General features: G+C 60.1%; 1 protein-coding gene across 4 annotated transcripts in view; it reads right to left on the reverse strand.

The window, feature by feature from the left end:
* Nucleotides 1-17399, reverse strand: part of KCNIP2 (potassium voltage-gated channel interacting protein 2) — a 138499-nt gene that overhangs the window by 32350 nt on the left and 88750 nt on the right. Inside the window, exon 1 of one of the 4 annotated variants that reach the window (XM_077821955.1) lies at nucleotides 11087-11189. The exons of the other annotated variants lie outside the window; for them this stretch is intronic. Coding sequence (XP_077678081.1) covers nucleotides 11087-11189 — 103 coding nt within the window. Of the gene's footprint in view, nucleotides 1-11086; nucleotides 11190-17399 lie in introns of those variants that run through there. 4 annotated transcript variants of the gene reach the window in all.

Consider the following 17399-nt stretch of genomic DNA (forward strand, 5'->3'; position numbering starts at 1 on the left):
AAAGTGCATTTACTCCACTCTTTGTTCTCAAGCACGGCTGCCCGGTCTGGGCTCGACTCTCCCCAGGCCTGTCACAGCCCGTGCTGGAAAGATTTCTGCCTGCGTTTTGGAAAAGCAACTGCAACAGGGATTGAGGATGGGCCCAGCCCTGAAACCTTCACCCCAGCAGCTGCTCCCAGTCTTGCAGTGATGAGACCCATTCCCATCGCTCCTGCCCCCACAGGGCTGCAAACGAGACTCAAACCCGGAGCAGCACAAACCAAGATTGCAATGAAGGAAAATAACTTGCAACAAACATGTGTCCAGCAAACCCATGTCTACACCCAATGCTGCAAGCCAAGGGGGGAGAACTACACGTGGGAACCTGGCTGCTGGCCCTTGACTGACTGCGGGTTTCTGGTCCATTAGATATGGTGGCCTGCCAGGGAGGGTCTTGATAGGACATTGGAGGAGAATCGCTTCACCCACCACTGCAATGCAGCCACCTCTGGGGCAGAACACAGCAGCTGTTTAGCAGTGGGTGGTGTGACAAAGTGGAAATGTTCTTAACGTTTTCTCTGAATACTGTGTGGGCGTCTCAGTTTCTCCTATGCAGTTCTTAAGTATCTAGGTGGTGGGATAAGGGGGTGTGACTGTTGCAGAGCCTGAGAGGGCCAGTGTGATGGTGTCTGCACAGAGAATGGCTGGCACCCTGTCTCCTGGTAACTGATGGCCTGGGCCCCTCCTCTGCAAAGGTGCCAACTGAAAGTGTTGGAGAACAAGAGATCAGGTGGCCTCCTGGCCTGGAAGGGGACAAAGGCCGGAGGAGGGGCTGGAGAGTTTCAGTTTGGAGCTGGCTGGGGAAATGGAGGGACGTCCAGATGGGGCTCTGGCCTCCCTGCCCCCCAAGAGGGATCCGGCTGAGGGGTCCTGTTCTCTGTACCTACAAGCTCTGTTTTAGACCGTGTTCCTGTCGTCTAATAAACCTTCTGTTTTACTGGCTGGCTGAGAGCCACGTCTGACTGCGGAGTTGCGGGGCAGGACCCTCTGGGCCCCCCAGGACCCTGCCTGAGCGGACTCGCTGGGGGAAGCGCACGGAGGGGCAGAGGAGGCTGAATGCTCCGAGGTCAGACCCAGGAAGGTGGAAGCTGTGTGAGCTGTGTGTCCTGCAGACAGGCTGCTCCCAGAGAGGAGGGTCCCCCAAAGTCCTGCCTGGCTTCGTGGGGAGCAGTTCCAGAGCATCGCCCGGGGACTCCGTGACAGGTGGCAGCTGGGCCTTAAAGTGCAGGAGGACACTGCATCCAATTGAAACGGCAGGGGAAGTTTAGAGAGGCAGGATGGGATCGGCTAGGCCAGGATTTGGCGAGGACACTGGATCTAATGTCCCTGTTCTTGCTGAATGAAGTCATGCGGTGTTCGGTGACCCCAAGCCGCCAGAGCTTCTTGTTACATGTGACAGCCATGGCAGGACAGCACCCCTTGCAGCTGGCGGAGGGACGGGCTCAGGGTTAATTTACAGAGGAAAGCACCATATTTAGAAACAGCAACAACGGCCGCTTCCTACACCTGCATTTCCCTTGAGGTCTGCACCAAGCATTGGCCAGGGCCAGGCCCAGCCCATCTTAGCAGGCAGCTGAGCACCACAGCTGAGAGCCGGCTTCCTGGCTGATTAGAAAGTCTCTTTGAGTTGATTTTTTGAAACCATCTAATCTAAAAACCCCTTTTGATCCTGCCGCAGAGCCACCATCGATCCCGGATTTGATCTGCACAGAGAGTGCCCGGTGTGGGGAGAGCGAACCCACTTCAGCTCTGACAGAAGCACAGACGGGTAGGACTGGAGGGGACCTCAAGAGGTCATCTGTCCGGTCCCTGCACTCATGGCAGGGCTATGGAATAACTAGACCATCCCTGACAGGTGTTTGTCCAACCTGCTCTTAAAAACCTCCGATGACGGAGAGTCCACAACCCCCCTGGGCAATTTATCCCAGGGCTTAACCACTCTGACAGGAAGCTTTTCCTAAGGTCCAACCTAAACCACCCTGGCTGCAATTTAAGCCCGTTGCTTCTCGTCCTAGCCTCAGAGGTTAACGAGAACAATTTTTCTCCCTCCTCCTTGTAACAACCTTGTACGTACTTGAAAACTGTTCTCATGTCCCCTCTCAGTCTTCTCTTCTCCAGACTAAACAAAGCCAATTTTTTCAATCTTCCCTCACAGGTCATGTTTTCTAGACCTTCCATCATTTGTGTTGTTCTCCTCTGGACTCTCTCCAATTTGTCCACATCTTCCCTGCCATGTGGCTGGACACAAATACTCCAGCTGGGGCCCAGTCAGCGCTCTGGAAAGCAAGAAGCCAGGGTGGCCCAGAGCACCGCCCTCTTCTGCAGGGAAAGCCCCTCGTGGGCCAGGGACTCGCAGGGCCCCGGGCCCCAGGACGCCTAGAGGAGAGGATGCTCTCAGGCAAATCAAAGCTGTGGCCCTTGCAGAGAAGCTGGCCGCTGCATCCTCAAAGCTGGCTCTTGGGGGGCTCACCAACGTGCCCTCGCCCTGGCCTTGTTCCTCGCCGTCCCACTCCCTGTGTTGACAGTGCTTGTTGGCACCTCGCCCCCCAGCCGCAAGGGCAGAGCGTAGCGCCAGGCTGGCAGCCGGTCTCAGCTCTCCAGTGCCCCCGGGCTCTCCGCCAGGCAGCTGTGCCAGGCGCTGGTCTCGCCCCGAGGGAGCTGTTGGCAGCAGCCGCCAGAACTCAGGCTGCGAGGAAGAGATTTTAACGCCACCTGATGCTTGCAGAAGACGACGGTTTCCCCGGGAGCTGCCTCCCCCGGCCTGCAGAGGTTCCAGGGCCAAGTGGCACGTGAGACGGGGGTGGGGGGCTGCCCCAAAGTGCCTGGGGATATACAGCCTGGGTCTGCCCCACCTCGACTCCCAGTGCACCAGGAGCAGCTCCACTGAGGCCCGTGGAGTTTCACGGGGGCAAGAGGAGAACCCCAGGCACCACGGGAAGGTGCAGCCCAAGGCACGTGAACGGCAGGGAGAGAGGCAGCCGATCCCTGCAGGGCCAAGCCGCGCTGCATCCGCACAGCGCAGGAGGGGCAGTGCTGTGGCACTGAATTGGGCAATCCCTCCTGCCAGGCGACATTCCTCCAACAGCCCTGCTTCTCCTTTGCCAGGCCGTAGCTCCCTGGGCCGGTTCGGCAGGGCTGACGGCTACCCCGCTTTGCTCTGCACCCCGTCTGGGCTCAGCGACTCGGCTCCCTGGGTCGCCCCCGCGGCACCCGTCTCTCTGGCCTCACGCACCCTGGGGACGCCCGCACAAGCTCAGCCCCCGGGAGCCAGCACCACGCGCTGCCCCGGGCCTTGCCCGAATGGGCAGCTCAAGGGAAAAGCTGCAGCGGGGTGAAGGGGGTCGAGGTTTCCGGGGGGCTTGCTCAGAGCTTAACCCTCAACTCGCCCGGTTAACTACAGGTGGGGAGCAACGTTCCCTCTAATTTTTGACAGGCCGTGTGCGCGAAAAGTGTCTTCTGTGCAAACGTTTGTGCGTGCGGTGTTTCGCCGTGGGCGCGGGGTTCCGGATCTGTGTGCGCACAGACGCACAGCTGAGCGGGAACGGGGGGAGGGAGCCTGTCCCCCCGGGCCGAGGCTAATCATCCCGTCCAGCTCATCTAATATTCCTCTGAGGCTCAATTACGTGGGCGGCTCTCCCGGCCTTTTATCTCCCTGCCGGCCCCTCCCCGTCCCGTCCTTCCTCCCAGCCCGGGCCCATCGCTCCTCGCTGAATTATTGATACGGCCCTTCAGCCGCCAGAATCGATCGCGCTTGCTTTATGCCTCCCCCGCCCCCCGCCCTGGCGTATCGAGAGCCCGCCTGCGATGCCCGGGCACGCCGAACTCCCTCCGGGGGTGAGTGTGCAGATCTCCCGCGGGAACACGCAGGGTAGGGGCCGTGGGCACAGGGTAGGGTCGGGCAGCCGGCCGACGCACTGTAAATGATTCATGGCTCTCTCCGCTGCCCCAGCTCCGGCACTGATTGCCAGCCGGGGCTGTGGCAGTCAGCTCCGGCTGGCAATCAAAGAGGAGCTGCCGAGTGCCGGGCAAGCTAGCTAACGGGCGGGGCAGCGATATACTTGAGACTACAAGGGCACGCCAGCCGCAGGCTCCAGGGCACGAGCGGCATACCAGCTGGGAGTCAGGAAGAAACAGCCCCCCTCAAGGGGGGAGTTTGGTTCAGCCAGGCGCATTCTGCCTCTCTCAGAAGCATCCGGCCGTGGCCATTCGCAGGCAGTCGTGATGGTAGCATTGCCAGCCGCGCGACACAGACAAAGCTCCGTAGCGCTTAAGCAGGCCCTCCCCTTTTTCGAGCATCTACAGAGCACAAAGGAGGTTGATATTATTCCTATTTTGTAGATGGGGAAACTGAGGCACATAGCGGCGCAATGAATTTCCCGAAGTCACCTAGCAGGCCAATGGCAGAGCAGGGATTGGGAGCTGCCAGGCGCCAGGGCCGTGCCCCGTCCACTAGGCCGCACTGCCTCTCCTGTGGCAGACGTGACCTTATGCCGTGTTCGGGCTGCCCAGTTAAGAATCAGAGCCAGGCAAGGCCTGACCGATGGGTCTGACACTGCCCAGCTGCATCCACCGGTGAAACGTGTGATCTGGCTGCGTGCACCACGAACGGCAGGCTCCCCGCTTAGCCGGAAAACAGATGCCCCATTGGCACCTCACCCCTTCGGAGGGCTGGCGGGGACGGGGGGGCACAGTTCTTTTCAGACCCTGGAATTGCCTGCAGGGTAGCCCTGGTGGAGCTGGGTCACGATGAAAGGTGCTGCCCTGCGTCTAAACTCGCTGTAAGTCCAGGTTAGTTACAACATTTCGCCAGCCCGAGCCACTGCCCCAGTCTAGACCTAGCCCGGGGATGGGGTGTCTATGGCATGGCCCCCCCTGTAGCCGGAGCCAGCGACTCTCCCCACAGAGGGGCCAGCCCATATTGGACAGCACTTTAGAGCAGCCCTTTCCCCTCTCCAGGGCATGGTGCGGGGTGTCATTTAATCCTGCGCCAGTTAATTAACGTCACTAACGAGTCAAGCTCCCAGGTCAAAACCAGGACGCGACCCCCTGCCTCTGAGCCTGGCACTAACCCGATAACAGGGACATCAAAAGCCCAGGAGGGTGGGGGCCCTGCAAGGGGGGGCATGAGTATCAGCCAGACGGACAGATGGACAGGCTCGCTGCAGGGGCTTGTTCCACACTTGTGGCTTCCCAAGGAGCGAGCGGTGAAGGCCCCGGCTGGCGGCCCCGGCTGTCTCCCCAGCCCTGTGCCTGGCTCACAGGGAGCTGTCCTGAGTTTCTCATCTTGCACTGCGCTGGGCCGGGGTCCCCCGTCTCTGGCCCTGGCCCTGCTGCGCTCTGACACTAACCAGAGGTCCTAGCCCAGCCCGGGGTCGCCCCCATGGAGCGCTCTAGCTAAGCACCCAGAAGTTGCTGGTCCCAATTTGTGGCCCTGTTTGAATCTGCAGAGACGCAGGCCAGAGCCTTCCAGTGCAGCTGTCTGTCCCCCCCGCCCCCGCCCTGGCCCCCCAGCGTCACCGGCCCAGCCCCAGAGAATCCCCCACCCTCCGGCTGTGGGTGTGGAGGGCACCGACTGGCAGATTGCTCCCGACGGCCGCAGGTGGGCCCGGCTGGGGACGGACGCGTTGACTGGGAGCGGCCGGCTGTCACGGGGATCATCACAGCCCAGGCTCCCCTGCGGCGCAGACGGGGGCCTGTCGCGAAACGCGCCTCTTCCCTGGGGGAAGCCCACCTTGGGGAGGGGGCGGTTCACAGCACAGCGTGCACCCCAGTCATCGAGATGGGGGGAGGGGCACCCCTTTGGGCAAACCAGCTGCCTGGGGTGCACGGTGCAGTCCGACTGGCCAAAGGTGCCTGGCACTGAATGCATGCCCAGCCCCACGGGCTCAAGGCACAGGGAGACAACCCCACATGAGATCCGGCATCTCCAGTACCCTGTGGATCTGAAACGTAACATCCCCCATCCCAACCCCGCTCACAGAAACAACAGCTTGCACGTTCATTGGGTGTGGTGCACGAGTCATACCCTGAGCCCAAGAGTGGACTGGGCAGTGCCTGCGTCCATCTGCTGAGCTCCATCCGTAAGATACCCACCACTGACAGGCAGCCACCTCTGAGCTGGAAGGCGGCAGCTGATTAAGAGCCCCAATGGAATGTCCCACTCAGGTCCTCACAAGGCCAAGCCCATACCCCAGCCGCACTAACAGATCGCTGTCTGCATCCCAGTCACCCACGGGCGGCTCACAGGAGCTCTGGCTCCCACCTTTGGGGGAGAGAGGGGGAGGGGGAGCAGAACAGGATCCCAGCTCCAAGCCCTGATGCCCTAGCTCAGCATCGGGCGCTTTTGGCCCACGGGGGGGGGGGGAGGCCAGTGGTGCCTGCTCAGCATGCCTGCGGGGATGGGGCGGGAGCAGGGACGGCTGCATCGATCAGCCAGAGGGGATGGCAGGGCCCTGGCACTCCATTAGCAGCCTGAAGCCATTAGCTGTGTTATTTCACCCGCCGACGCGAGGCAGCCAGGCTCTGTGGTCACAGCAAAGCCCTGGCAGGGCTCGTAAATAACGCATGGGGGGAGGCAGCCAGCGGGAGGGCAGGGGGGAAATGCCGGGGACAGGAAAATTTGCTCGAGGAGAGGAGTGGAAATTCATCCCTGGGGACAGATATAAGCAGCCGTGCGCCTGCCGGTTCCTGGCTCCTGCTGCTGGGGAAGGCAGGGGCAGCTCGGAGATGGAGCAGCAGGGGGCAGTCGACAGGCCTTGGACTTGCGGAGGGGCATTGGGGTGCCCCCCCCGGACTGCAATATTTTTACTTTTGCACCTGACATGGCAAGCTTGGGGGTGCCGGGGCTCTGACCTGCCAGGCCCGGAGGTGCCGGGGCTCAGCCTGGCTAGCCCTGGCATAAATTAAGCCCTGGGGCCAGGCCTGCAGCTGCAGGTTCCTTTCCCTCCCCCCAGGGGCAAGTGGGGAGCCATTCAGCACTGGGGGAATGGGGGGGTGGGGGCTGTAGCAAACATGCCTGCACCAATGGCATAGCCCCCTCTGCCCTCCAAGATCCTCCTCTGGAGACTTGATCCCCAGTGGCAGCCAATTCACCGGCAGGGGGTGTGGGTGGGAGCCTGCCCTTCAGGGGAACGCCATCACGCCGCTCGCTGCCCCCAGCCGGAGACGTGCCCAGGGCAGGGAGCGATCCCAGGCCAGGGTAGGACTGTGGGGTGTGGGCCAGCTTTGGGCCCCTCTGCAGCTACTGCCCTTCCCTGCACGGGTGCAAGGGGCAATTGGCAGCCCCATCATGACACAGGCAGGCAGAGGGCCCTGCCCCCTGAAGAGCCAGGTTCAGCCAAGGCGGGGAATTCCCCAGCCACACACGGGGGCGGGAGAACAGCCCCGTGGGGCTAGGTCAGCTCTCCACCAGCCGCGGGAGGGTTCTGATGCCTGACAGGGACAGCAGAGCTCTCAGCTACTGCCCTAGGGCTGGTGGGTACCCCCCTCCTATCGCCATGGGGACACCACCTCCTGTTGCCATGGGGACACCATCATGGGGACATCACCTCCTATCCTCACGGGGACAGGAAGAGGCTTTGCCCAGGGCATGGCCCCCTTGGCTAGGCCAGATGCAGGGAGGTGCAGGCAGGGGGCTGAGGACCCTTAATGCAACCCCCACCCCACGGCAACCTGCTTGAGTTGGGGCAGGGGGGGAGGCAGGGAACACAAGAGAAGCTGCCCGCCCAGGGCCCCGGAGCCTTCATTCCAGCCCCAGCTATCGCAGTGCGGAGCAGCCAGCGATCGATGCTATGACTTTTGTGCCGAAACTCCTGGGTTTGGGCGTCCGGCCGAGAACATGGCTCCCCCCCTCCCGTACAACTCACTGTTAATAACCAGCCCTCCTCTTCACTCCCTCCAGCTCCACCATGGGGAGTCAGGGTGGCTTCATCCATAGAAATCAAACCCAGGATGGGGAACCAGGACTCCTGGGTTTTATTTCCAGCCCTGGCCCAGACTCACCGAGTGACCATGAGCAGGCTCCACCCCCATGCCTCAGTTTCCCCATGGAGATGGTGATACTGACCTGGCGGGGCTGCAGGTTGGGATGGAGGGGCGCCAGCAGAGCTGGGGAGGGCGGGCAAGTCCAGAGCTGGACTAGCAGGGGGCTGCGGGTCAGGATGGAGGGACCCTGGCAGAGCTGGGGGGTGGACTCCACGGCTGAAATTGTCAGGGGGCTGGGGGAGCCCATGGGGTCATCAGCAGAGCTGGGAAGGGACAGGAAGAGGCCTAGGCTGGGTCAGACTGGAGCAGCAGGCGAAGCCGCACTGAGGGGCTGCGGGCGGCGAAAGGATTTAACCGGAGACTCACTGTCGCCCTCCAGGGGCTGGTCTGGAGAGGAGACGAGACCTGCTGCTGGGGCAGCCAGATCAGCACCAGGGCAGGGGCGGATGTGGACATGGGGCCCTGTTTGGCTGCAAGGACCTGAGTGGGGGCAGGGCTCGGTGCTCGCTCCCCATGGGGGTGAGCAGGGTACACCCAGTGCCCGTCGCACAGGGAGCAGGCTCGGTTTGGCTCAGCCAGCCGCCAGCCGCTCCCAGATGGCAAGGGGTGGGGAGTTTCCACCAGCCGGGGCTCCCTGTCCATGCCACACCTGCCCCACGGGGGGACCCTGCAGCTCTGCCTCGGGGCCCACCTTTATCCCCCCCTTCCAGGCTACAGGGCGCAGAGCCCCCACTCTCAGCAAAGCCGCCCAGTCGTCCACTCCCAGAGGCATGTGACTCTGTGCCCCTTAAAACTACAGACCCCCACAGTAAATCGGAGGGTGGGGGGGCAGAATTCCCCATAAAGGTTTTGCAGGATCGCTGTGGCCCCGGCACGTCCCTCCAGCCAGTCCCCCCGTGCTCTACCCAGCTCTGAGTCCCCTGCGGTTGATAATGGTGACAGCCAGCACATGGGGGGCAGAAGGGGTCTCCCGCTGCTCTGAAGGCACCAGGAGAGACCTGGGCATATGGCTAGTGGGAGGCAGGACTCCTGGGTTCTCTCCCCAGCTCCGCCCGACTTGCTGCGTAACCAGGGGCCGGCTGCTGCCCCGCTCTGGGCTGGAGATGCCCATCAGGAAGTGCTGCGTGTTGCTAGCAGGGGCCATGCGGGCGGATTGAGCGGGTTAGAGGGAAATACTAGATGGCTTCCGACCCGCAGAGAGCGGCTGTTCTAAGCCCCCCACCCCTGGCAAAGGACACCCCTCACCCCGCTCCCAGTACCTGCGGGGAAAGCAGGGGGGGAGTCGGGCTTGGCAGGGGGCTGTGGCCCCACGGGATTCCTAGCTGGTGCGGGGCTCTGCAGAGAGCTCCCGAGGCTGGCACAAGGGAGGGGGGGCATGTGCCAGTGAGACAGGACTAGCCTGGAACGTCTCTGCGGCATGGCTAGCTGCTCCCACCCAGCCCGAGCCTGCGGGGCGGCTGGATGGGGAGGAACCTCTCAGACACAACCCTGGCCGGGTCACAGCTGCAGGCAGCTAAGCCAGAGCTTGGGAGGTAGCCCAAACTACGAAAAACTCTGGGCGCCTACAGAACCATTAGCCCAGCCAGCCTGGCACCCGCCCCCCACCATCTAGACCATTAGCCGAGCCTGGCACCCCACTGCCTGCCCTGGCAAAGCAGAGCAGCTGGACTGGCTCAGGCCCAGGGGCCCGTCTCTGGCAGCGCCCACTCCTTGACACTCTGCACTTGACCATTCTCACACCCGGAGCAGCTACCAACACTGGCTGCCACCCTTGGCAAGCCCCAGCTGCAGGACTGGGTGCAGTGAGCCTCCTGTGGCAGTGAGTTCCACAGGCCGGCATTATGCTGGGTGAGGAAGCCTGTCCATTGATCGTCCACCAGGACTGGACACAGCTCGTCAGGGTCCTCTGGTGGGGCCGGGCTCCTCACACCTACTGGGGGTGGGGTGTATCACACGCTCCCGCCCCTGCTCCTGGCTCACTCACAGCTCCATGGGGTCACCAAGTTCAGAGCTCAGACCACCCCCTGCTCCCGCAGCCCAGGCCCCCGCTGCCCGCCTACATTGAGGACTCCCACCAGCATGCAGGGGCTAGGACACACAGCACAGCAGTTCCGAATGCACCCAGGGGAGGGAAGGGGGGTCTCACTCACACGCCCTAACCAGCCCTCCACGCCCCTAGGCTCTGCCCTGAGGCCGCATTGGTGCCAGCACGGTGACTATGGTCCATGTGTCTACACATCAGTGAACTCCGGGCTCTGGGGGGCCGCAGGGCCGGACCTGGGGGAGGAGCCCCACTGCCAGAGGGTGTCGCCCTGGGAAGCAGACTGTGGGAAGTAATCCTGCATGGGGCTCTGGGTCACCCCACCGCTGCAGGTCACCCTGAACTCACCGGGGCCTTAGAGAGAGCCCAGCCCCCCGCTCCTTCCACCCCCACCCCCAGAGATCACTGAGCAGATAGACACCCGCTACCCAGCTCGCCCCACCTCGCCCGTCCTGCCCGGGGCAGGGCAGCATCCCCAGGGCCTGGCGCAGGCTGGCCTCAGGGTTTGGGACTCTCCACCCTCCCCCAGGCACCCGAAACGCATCCCTCACACAGCCACACGACCCTATCACCCGCTCAGGCACAGACACCAGCCCCAGCCGGGGCAGACGGACGGTCACTAGCCCAGGCCCTCACCCTTCAGTCCCTGCTGGCAATTCCTGCCTTTGCCATGACTCTGGGGGGATCTGTCTGAGGGCCCGTCTGCACTGGGGTCCTGCCCGTGGGGAACAGGGTCTCGCCCTGCTCTGGACTGTGAGCTTCCTGCCCTCAGAGCAGGGAGCCCCTTGCCTTCTCCTGGGGGCTCAAGCCAACGTCCAGCCCCGGGGCACCGAGGGGCTTGGGCACCTTGCGAACTGCTCGGCACTGCCAGACCCTGGCTGGCAAGCTGAGGCACCGGACAGAGCCCTGGCTGTTCAGGCTGTCCTGGGCTCACCCCATCGTCCCTCCCGCGAGGCACCGAGTGGCCGGTGGGTTTCGCTAGCCCAGGCTGGGCCGTGCCCCAGCACCCCCCCGCCGCGTTACCTTCCAAGGAGACAGGTTCAAAGAGGCCGAACTGCTCCAGCACCTTGACAAACAGAACCAGCACCACCAGCACGGCGATCATCTCCAGCCCTTCCAGGTTCATGGTGAGGGGAGCTCAGGGCATGGCCCCCCCACCCCCCGACCGGCTCGCTCCCCCGGCGCCCCGATCAGCCAGACGCCACGACCGCCGGGACACGCATCTCCAAGGAGCCGCCAGCCCTGCCGCGGGGGCATCAGCCTTCACCCCTCCTCCTGGGGGGCCCCCGCCATCCGGCACCGGACCAGCCCCTGCCGTCCAGAACCCCACGGCGGGGGTACCCCACTGTGCCGGGCAGGGGGCGCCTGGGGAGCCGGGCGGCGAGTTGGCCGGTCCTAGGCAGCCCAAAGCATCCGTCCACCTTGCTAGAGCGGGGCTGGAGGACGTGTGAGAGTAGAGAGGGAGGGAGGCATTGCCGAGGGAGGAGTGCGGGGGGTGGGGGGGAGCCATGCCCTCCCATTCCAATGACACCACCTCCATCGATTTGCTTAATGCGGTTGCTAAGCAAACGGGCCACAGATATTAAGAGGATCTCAGCTCCCCTCCGGGGACACTGGGTTAAACATCCACAGGGAGGAACGGCTCCGGTACATCCTCTGTGCCCCCCCAGAGTGCTGCTCCCAGCCAGCCATTGGGGTGGGGGGCCGTGGACCCCCCAGCACCATCCTCTGCCTGATGCCTGCCCTCAAGATGCCTGGCACAGCCTGGGAGGAGAGCAGCATGCCACATGGCAGAGGGGTGCCACCTAGGCTGGGGGGCCAGGACTGTGCCAGCCTGCATGCAGGGAGCATAGGGACAGTTTGGGGAGGGGGGGTCTGCACCCTTCCCCCCTCTTGCCTTGCCTCCCCCCCCACAGTTAGTGTGTGTCAGACAGGCCTCCAAAGCCCCCAGTTCCGCTGCAAACAAAAGCCAGACTCCTGCCCTGCTCCGGGGGTCACCTGAACTCGTCTGGGGCTCACGGCCGGTGCCCAGTGCAAAGGCCCCAGCTCACCAGAGCCTGCACCGTCCTGGCTAGATCCCCACACGGCCCCAACCAGCAGAGCGCGAGGGAGGGGAGCGACTGCCACTCTGGGCCGGGCGCTCACAGCGTCCTGCTCCGGCTGCGTCAGAACAGAGCAGCGGGTCAGCCGGCCAGCCACGCCACCCCCACTGCAGGACTCCGCTCCCAGAATGCACCTGGCTTTGCAGCCATTGACACCAATGCTCCTTTGCTTTGGTCGCCCGACTGCCTGGCTCCCTCTGCCTCGCTATGGTCCTGCAGCAGAGAGTTCCGCAGGTGAAAGGAGCCACCCTCCAGGGGGCTGGCTGTGAGACACAGGACTGTCCTCCTCCCACTCCTCTCTGTCCCCGCCTGAGTGGATAGTGAGCCCCGGGGTTCCCATTTGCTGGCTGTTTGGCGGGTCCTGTTCTTTGTGGCTGTGACCAAAGCGTCTCTTCACACGTGGCACCAGTAGCCCCTTAGCAGAGGCCACAGAGGGACTGGGCCTTACAGACCCAAGGCCGGGGCGGGGCAGGAGCCAGGGGTGGGGGGGAGGGGGGAGACCGGACCAGCTGCCACCCACATTGCCTCAGCTCTAGTGAGAGGAGTCAGACCCTGGGGCTCACAATCCAGCCCCTTGAACCTCCCCAGTCCACCCTGCAGCCCGACTGCCCCGGCCGCCTCTGTCTGCACTAGACACTGACCCTCCGGGCCCAGCCCCTGGCAGGGGATAGACCCTGCTCTGGGATTCGGGAGCGTTCCCTGCCAAGCGATGGCCAGAGCAGGGCAGGTGGGTGCGGCAAGACCGACGCTCGGCATTTCCATGGCTGCGGGCCGCCACAGAGCTCGAGGCATGGCAGAGCGGGCATGGAACCAGCCTCGGGGCTATTGTCCCCATTTAACTGCGGGGGAAACTGAGGCATGGAGCAGGGACATGGCTCCTCAGCCAGAATCACCCCGTGTGGGATGGAACCCAGGAGTCCTGGCTCCCAGGCTGGTGCTGTAGACACAGGGTCACCCTTCCCCCAGGCAGCAGAGCGGGCAAGTCTCTAAAGGGTCAGGGCCCAGTTTAACACAGGTCCAGCTGCATCCCGAGCTGCAGGGTTCAGGGGAACAGTGGGGCTGGGTCGGGCTGGGGTGGGGAGAGTTGGTGCGGGAGCAGGTCATGGCTAGTATAGGGTGAATGTTCAGGCTCATTTTTCTTTTAGCTGAACGGGATCAACTCCCCCCAGCAGGCAGTGGGGCCGGGGGGCAGGGCTGGTGGGTGCCCGAGGTCGCGGTGACTTTGGGCGGCAGGACCCAGCTGGCTGCTGAGAAGCGGCTTTGCTAGAGAGCAGCCGTGGCTGGGCCGGGAGCCACCTGCCCTGACCCAGCCAAACCACGGGAGCAGCCCTGGGTGCTAGGGTGGCTCCCCGGAGTGTCAACCTCTTCACGGGCCACCTCTGGACAAATGCACCCCGAAACCAGCGAGACACCTGAGCTACAGCCAGGATATTCTCATCCCCTGGACAGACGACCAAACCCCGCTCACAGATTTCCACCAGCACCCATCCATTAAACTCTGTCTACAGCACACACACCCACCCCCAGCATCAACGTCCCGGCTATCACAATCTGCTCCAGCAATCGAACCCTCCAGGCAACGACACTTAACGATGGAGTTATAGCCCTGAAAAATGCGACTCTAAGCGAAACGATGCTAAGCGAATCCAATTTCCCCATCACAATGACTGGAAATGGGGGGGGTTAGGGTCCAGGGAATTTTTTTTGCCGTACAGTCCAGTCCTACAGTGGGGAGGTGCCCCCGCCTTACCCCACACAGGCCCAGCCCCCCGGCACTGGGGACAAGGAGGCAGGCAAGGAGGCGGAAGGTGCTGCAGGTAGGAGAAGCTCGTTGCGCAGCACCAGCGGCAGCTTCCCCTACTCTGCAAGCACCGGGGGCGGGGGGCTCAACCCTCAGCCCGCCCGCCCCACCCCTTCCCCCAAACCCCCACCCTTAACCCGCCTCTTCTCCCCACCGCCCTTTACTCTGCACATCACGTCCTCGCTCCTCCCCCGTGAACCCCGCAAGCCAGCTGCTTGCCGCGGGCAGGAGGCGGGTGAGGAGCGGGAGGGTGCTGATCCGCAGGGTCTGCCGGCGGGCGGGAGGCCTGTGGAGGGACCGGAGGGGAGCTGATAGTGGGGATGCCAGTTGTGGACAAAGCAGGCAGCCAAACGACGTTATAGCGAAGCATTGCACAACTTTAAACAGAGCATGTTCTGTAATTGAGCAGGGACGTAAGAGCGAAACAACGTTAAGCGAGAGGACGTTAAGTGGGGAGTTACTGTGGATATAAGCCCATGGATCGCCACACCTACCTTCACAGGGCCAGTAACCACTCCAAACACACCGAGAAATCGGTTATCTACAGCCAGGCACTCAGACACCACAGAACATGGTCCGAGGAGAAAGTCCTGGATACACACATAAACCGCCTTCACCAAACAAGGACACCACCAGAGAATCATAGAATCATAGAATATCAGGGTTGGAAGGGACCCCTGAAGGTCATCTAGTCCAACCCCCTGCTCGAAGCAGGACCAATTCCCAGTTAAATCATCCCAGCCAGGGCTTTGTCAAGCCTGACCTTAAAAACCTCTAAGGAAGGAGATTCTACCACCTCCCTAGGCAACGCATTCCAGTGTTTCACCACCTCTTAGTGAAAAAGTTTTTCCTAATATCCAACCTAAACCTCCCCCCCTGCAACTTGAGACCATTACTCCTCGTTCTGTCATCTGCTACCATTGAGAACAGTCTAGAGCCATCCTCTTTGGAACCCCCTTTCAGGTAGTTGAAAGCAGCTATCAAATCCCCCCTCATTCTTCTCTTCTGCAGGCTAAACAATCCCAGCTCCCTCAGCCTCTCCTCATAAGTCATGTGTTCTAGACCCCTAATCATTTTTGTTGCCCTTCGCTGGACTCTCTCCAATTTATCCACATCCTTCTTGTAGTGTGGGGCCCAAAACTGGACACAGTACTCCAGATGAGGCCTCACCAATGTCGAATAGAGGGGAACGATCACGTCCCTCGATCTGCTCGCTATGCCCCTACTTATACATCCCAAAATGCCACTGGTCTTCTTGGCAACAAGGGCACACTGCTGACTCATATCCAGCTTCTCGTCCACTGTCACCCCTAGGTCCTTTTCCGCAGAACTGCTGCCTAGCCATTCGGTCCCTAGTCTGTAGCGGTGCATTGGATTCTTCCATCCTAAGTGCAGGACCCTGCACTTATCCTTATTGAACCTCATCAGATTTCTTTTGGCCCAATCCTCCAATTTGTCTAGGTCCTTCTGTATCCTATCCCTGCCCTCCAGCATATCTACCACTCCTCCCAGTTTAGTATCATCCGCAAGTAGTATCATCCGAAGTAGATCACATCATGAAATGGGCTACCCAAATACCCTGAGAGAACCTGCTTCAATAACAGAAATAAAGCCCATCTGACGGCACACCCCTAATTCTCACCTACCACCCCACTCCACAACCTACACGGGGTATCAAACAGTTACAACCCATACTCGATGGAGACGACATCCTGAAAGACATTATCCTGAACTCCCCCATCCGACCTTCAAACAACTCTGCCAACCTCTTCAAGCTCATCATCAGAAGCTCCTCAGAGACCAGGAGACACCGACTCAAAGCGGCACCAGACCCTGCCAGAACAGCAGATGCCAACCCTGTTGACGTATCCCTACTGCTATGATGATCAACACCCCAACTACACACCTTTCAAGATCCATGGGTCCGACATATGCCTATCACAACCTGTGTTATACCTCATCCAGTGCACTAAACGCCCCAATAGCAACTATGTGGGTGAAACCAGACAATCACTCTCAGATGAGCTCTCACAGAAAAATGATAAAAGACAAAAACCCCACGTCACCTGTGGGAGAACACTTTTCACAAGGTGATCACTCCATATCTGACCTCTCAGTCCTCATCCTCTGAGGAAACCTGCACAACATCTTCAAGAGAGGAGCCTGGGAGCTTACTTTCATAACTTTGTTAGACACTAAAAATCATGGATTAATAGAGACACTGGATGTATGGCCTATTATAACAATCTGTAACCCACTAGCCCCACATCCCCAACTTCCCCCCCACAATGACCTGAGGGATGTTAATGGACCATTTCACTTGGAATGGTCCCTTGAAATGCGTGTTAACTCCTTACACTAAATAGTCTGTTCCACCTAATATTTAGCTGTGACACTCGGAGTACGTGTCTGAGACCAAAGGAAGAGCTCTGTGTAAGCTCAAAAGCTTGTCCCGTTCACCACCAGAAGTGGTCCAATAAAAGCTATTACCTCACCCACCTTGTCCCTCTAATGTCCTGGGACCAACATGGTTACAACCCCATGGCATAGATCATTAATAAAAATGTGTTAATTAGCATAGGGCCATGAATCTGTCCCTGCAGAACCCCACTAGAAATGCACCCCTTCGATGAGGAGTTCCCATTTACAGTTTCATTTTGAGGCCTCACAGCTGGCCAGCTTTTCATCCAGTTAATGAGGGCCATGGTCATTTTATATTGTTCTAAGATTTGTAACCAAAATGTTGTGCGGTACCAAGTCGAACACCTTACACAGTCTAGTACATCAACACTATCACCCTTATCCACCAAACTTGTAATCTCATCAGAAACAGATACCAAGTTACTTTGACAGAACCTGTTTTCCATAAGCCCATGTTGATTAGCATTAATTACATTACCCTCCTTTAATTCTTTATTAATCAAGTTCTGTATCAGCCACTCCGTCATCTTACGCAGGATCAGTGTCAGACTGACAGGGTTATAATTACCTGGGTCATCCAATTTACCCTTTTTAAATATTAGCTTTCTTCTAGTTGTCTGGAACTTCCCCAGTGTTCCAAGACTATTGAAAACCAACATTAACAGTCCAGCAAGCTCCTCCAAAACTTTTGGTGGCTCTTCTAAAACTCTTGGACCAGCTGAGATTCAAAAATGTCTAACTTTAGTAGCTTCTGTTTAACATCCTCCTGAGATACTAGTGAGGTAGAAAGAGTGTTATCATGTGATGAATACATCATCTGTTTTTTCCCCACATACAGAACAGAAATATTGATTGAACACTTCTGGCTTTTCTGCATTATCATTGATAATTCTACCATTTCCACCTAGGAATAGACCAATACCATTGTCAGGATTCTTTTTGTTCCTAATACACTTTAAAACGTCCTCTGCGGGCCATAGAGTTCTTTGTGTCCCTTTGCTTCCCTTATCAA

Source organism: Eretmochelys imbricata, chromosome 7 (assembly GCF_965152235.1).
Source record: "Eretmochelys imbricata isolate rEreImb1 chromosome 7, rEreImb1.hap1, whole genome shotgun sequence".
NCBI classification, from domain to species: Eukaryota; Metazoa; Chordata; order Testudines; family Cheloniidae; genus Eretmochelys; species Eretmochelys imbricata.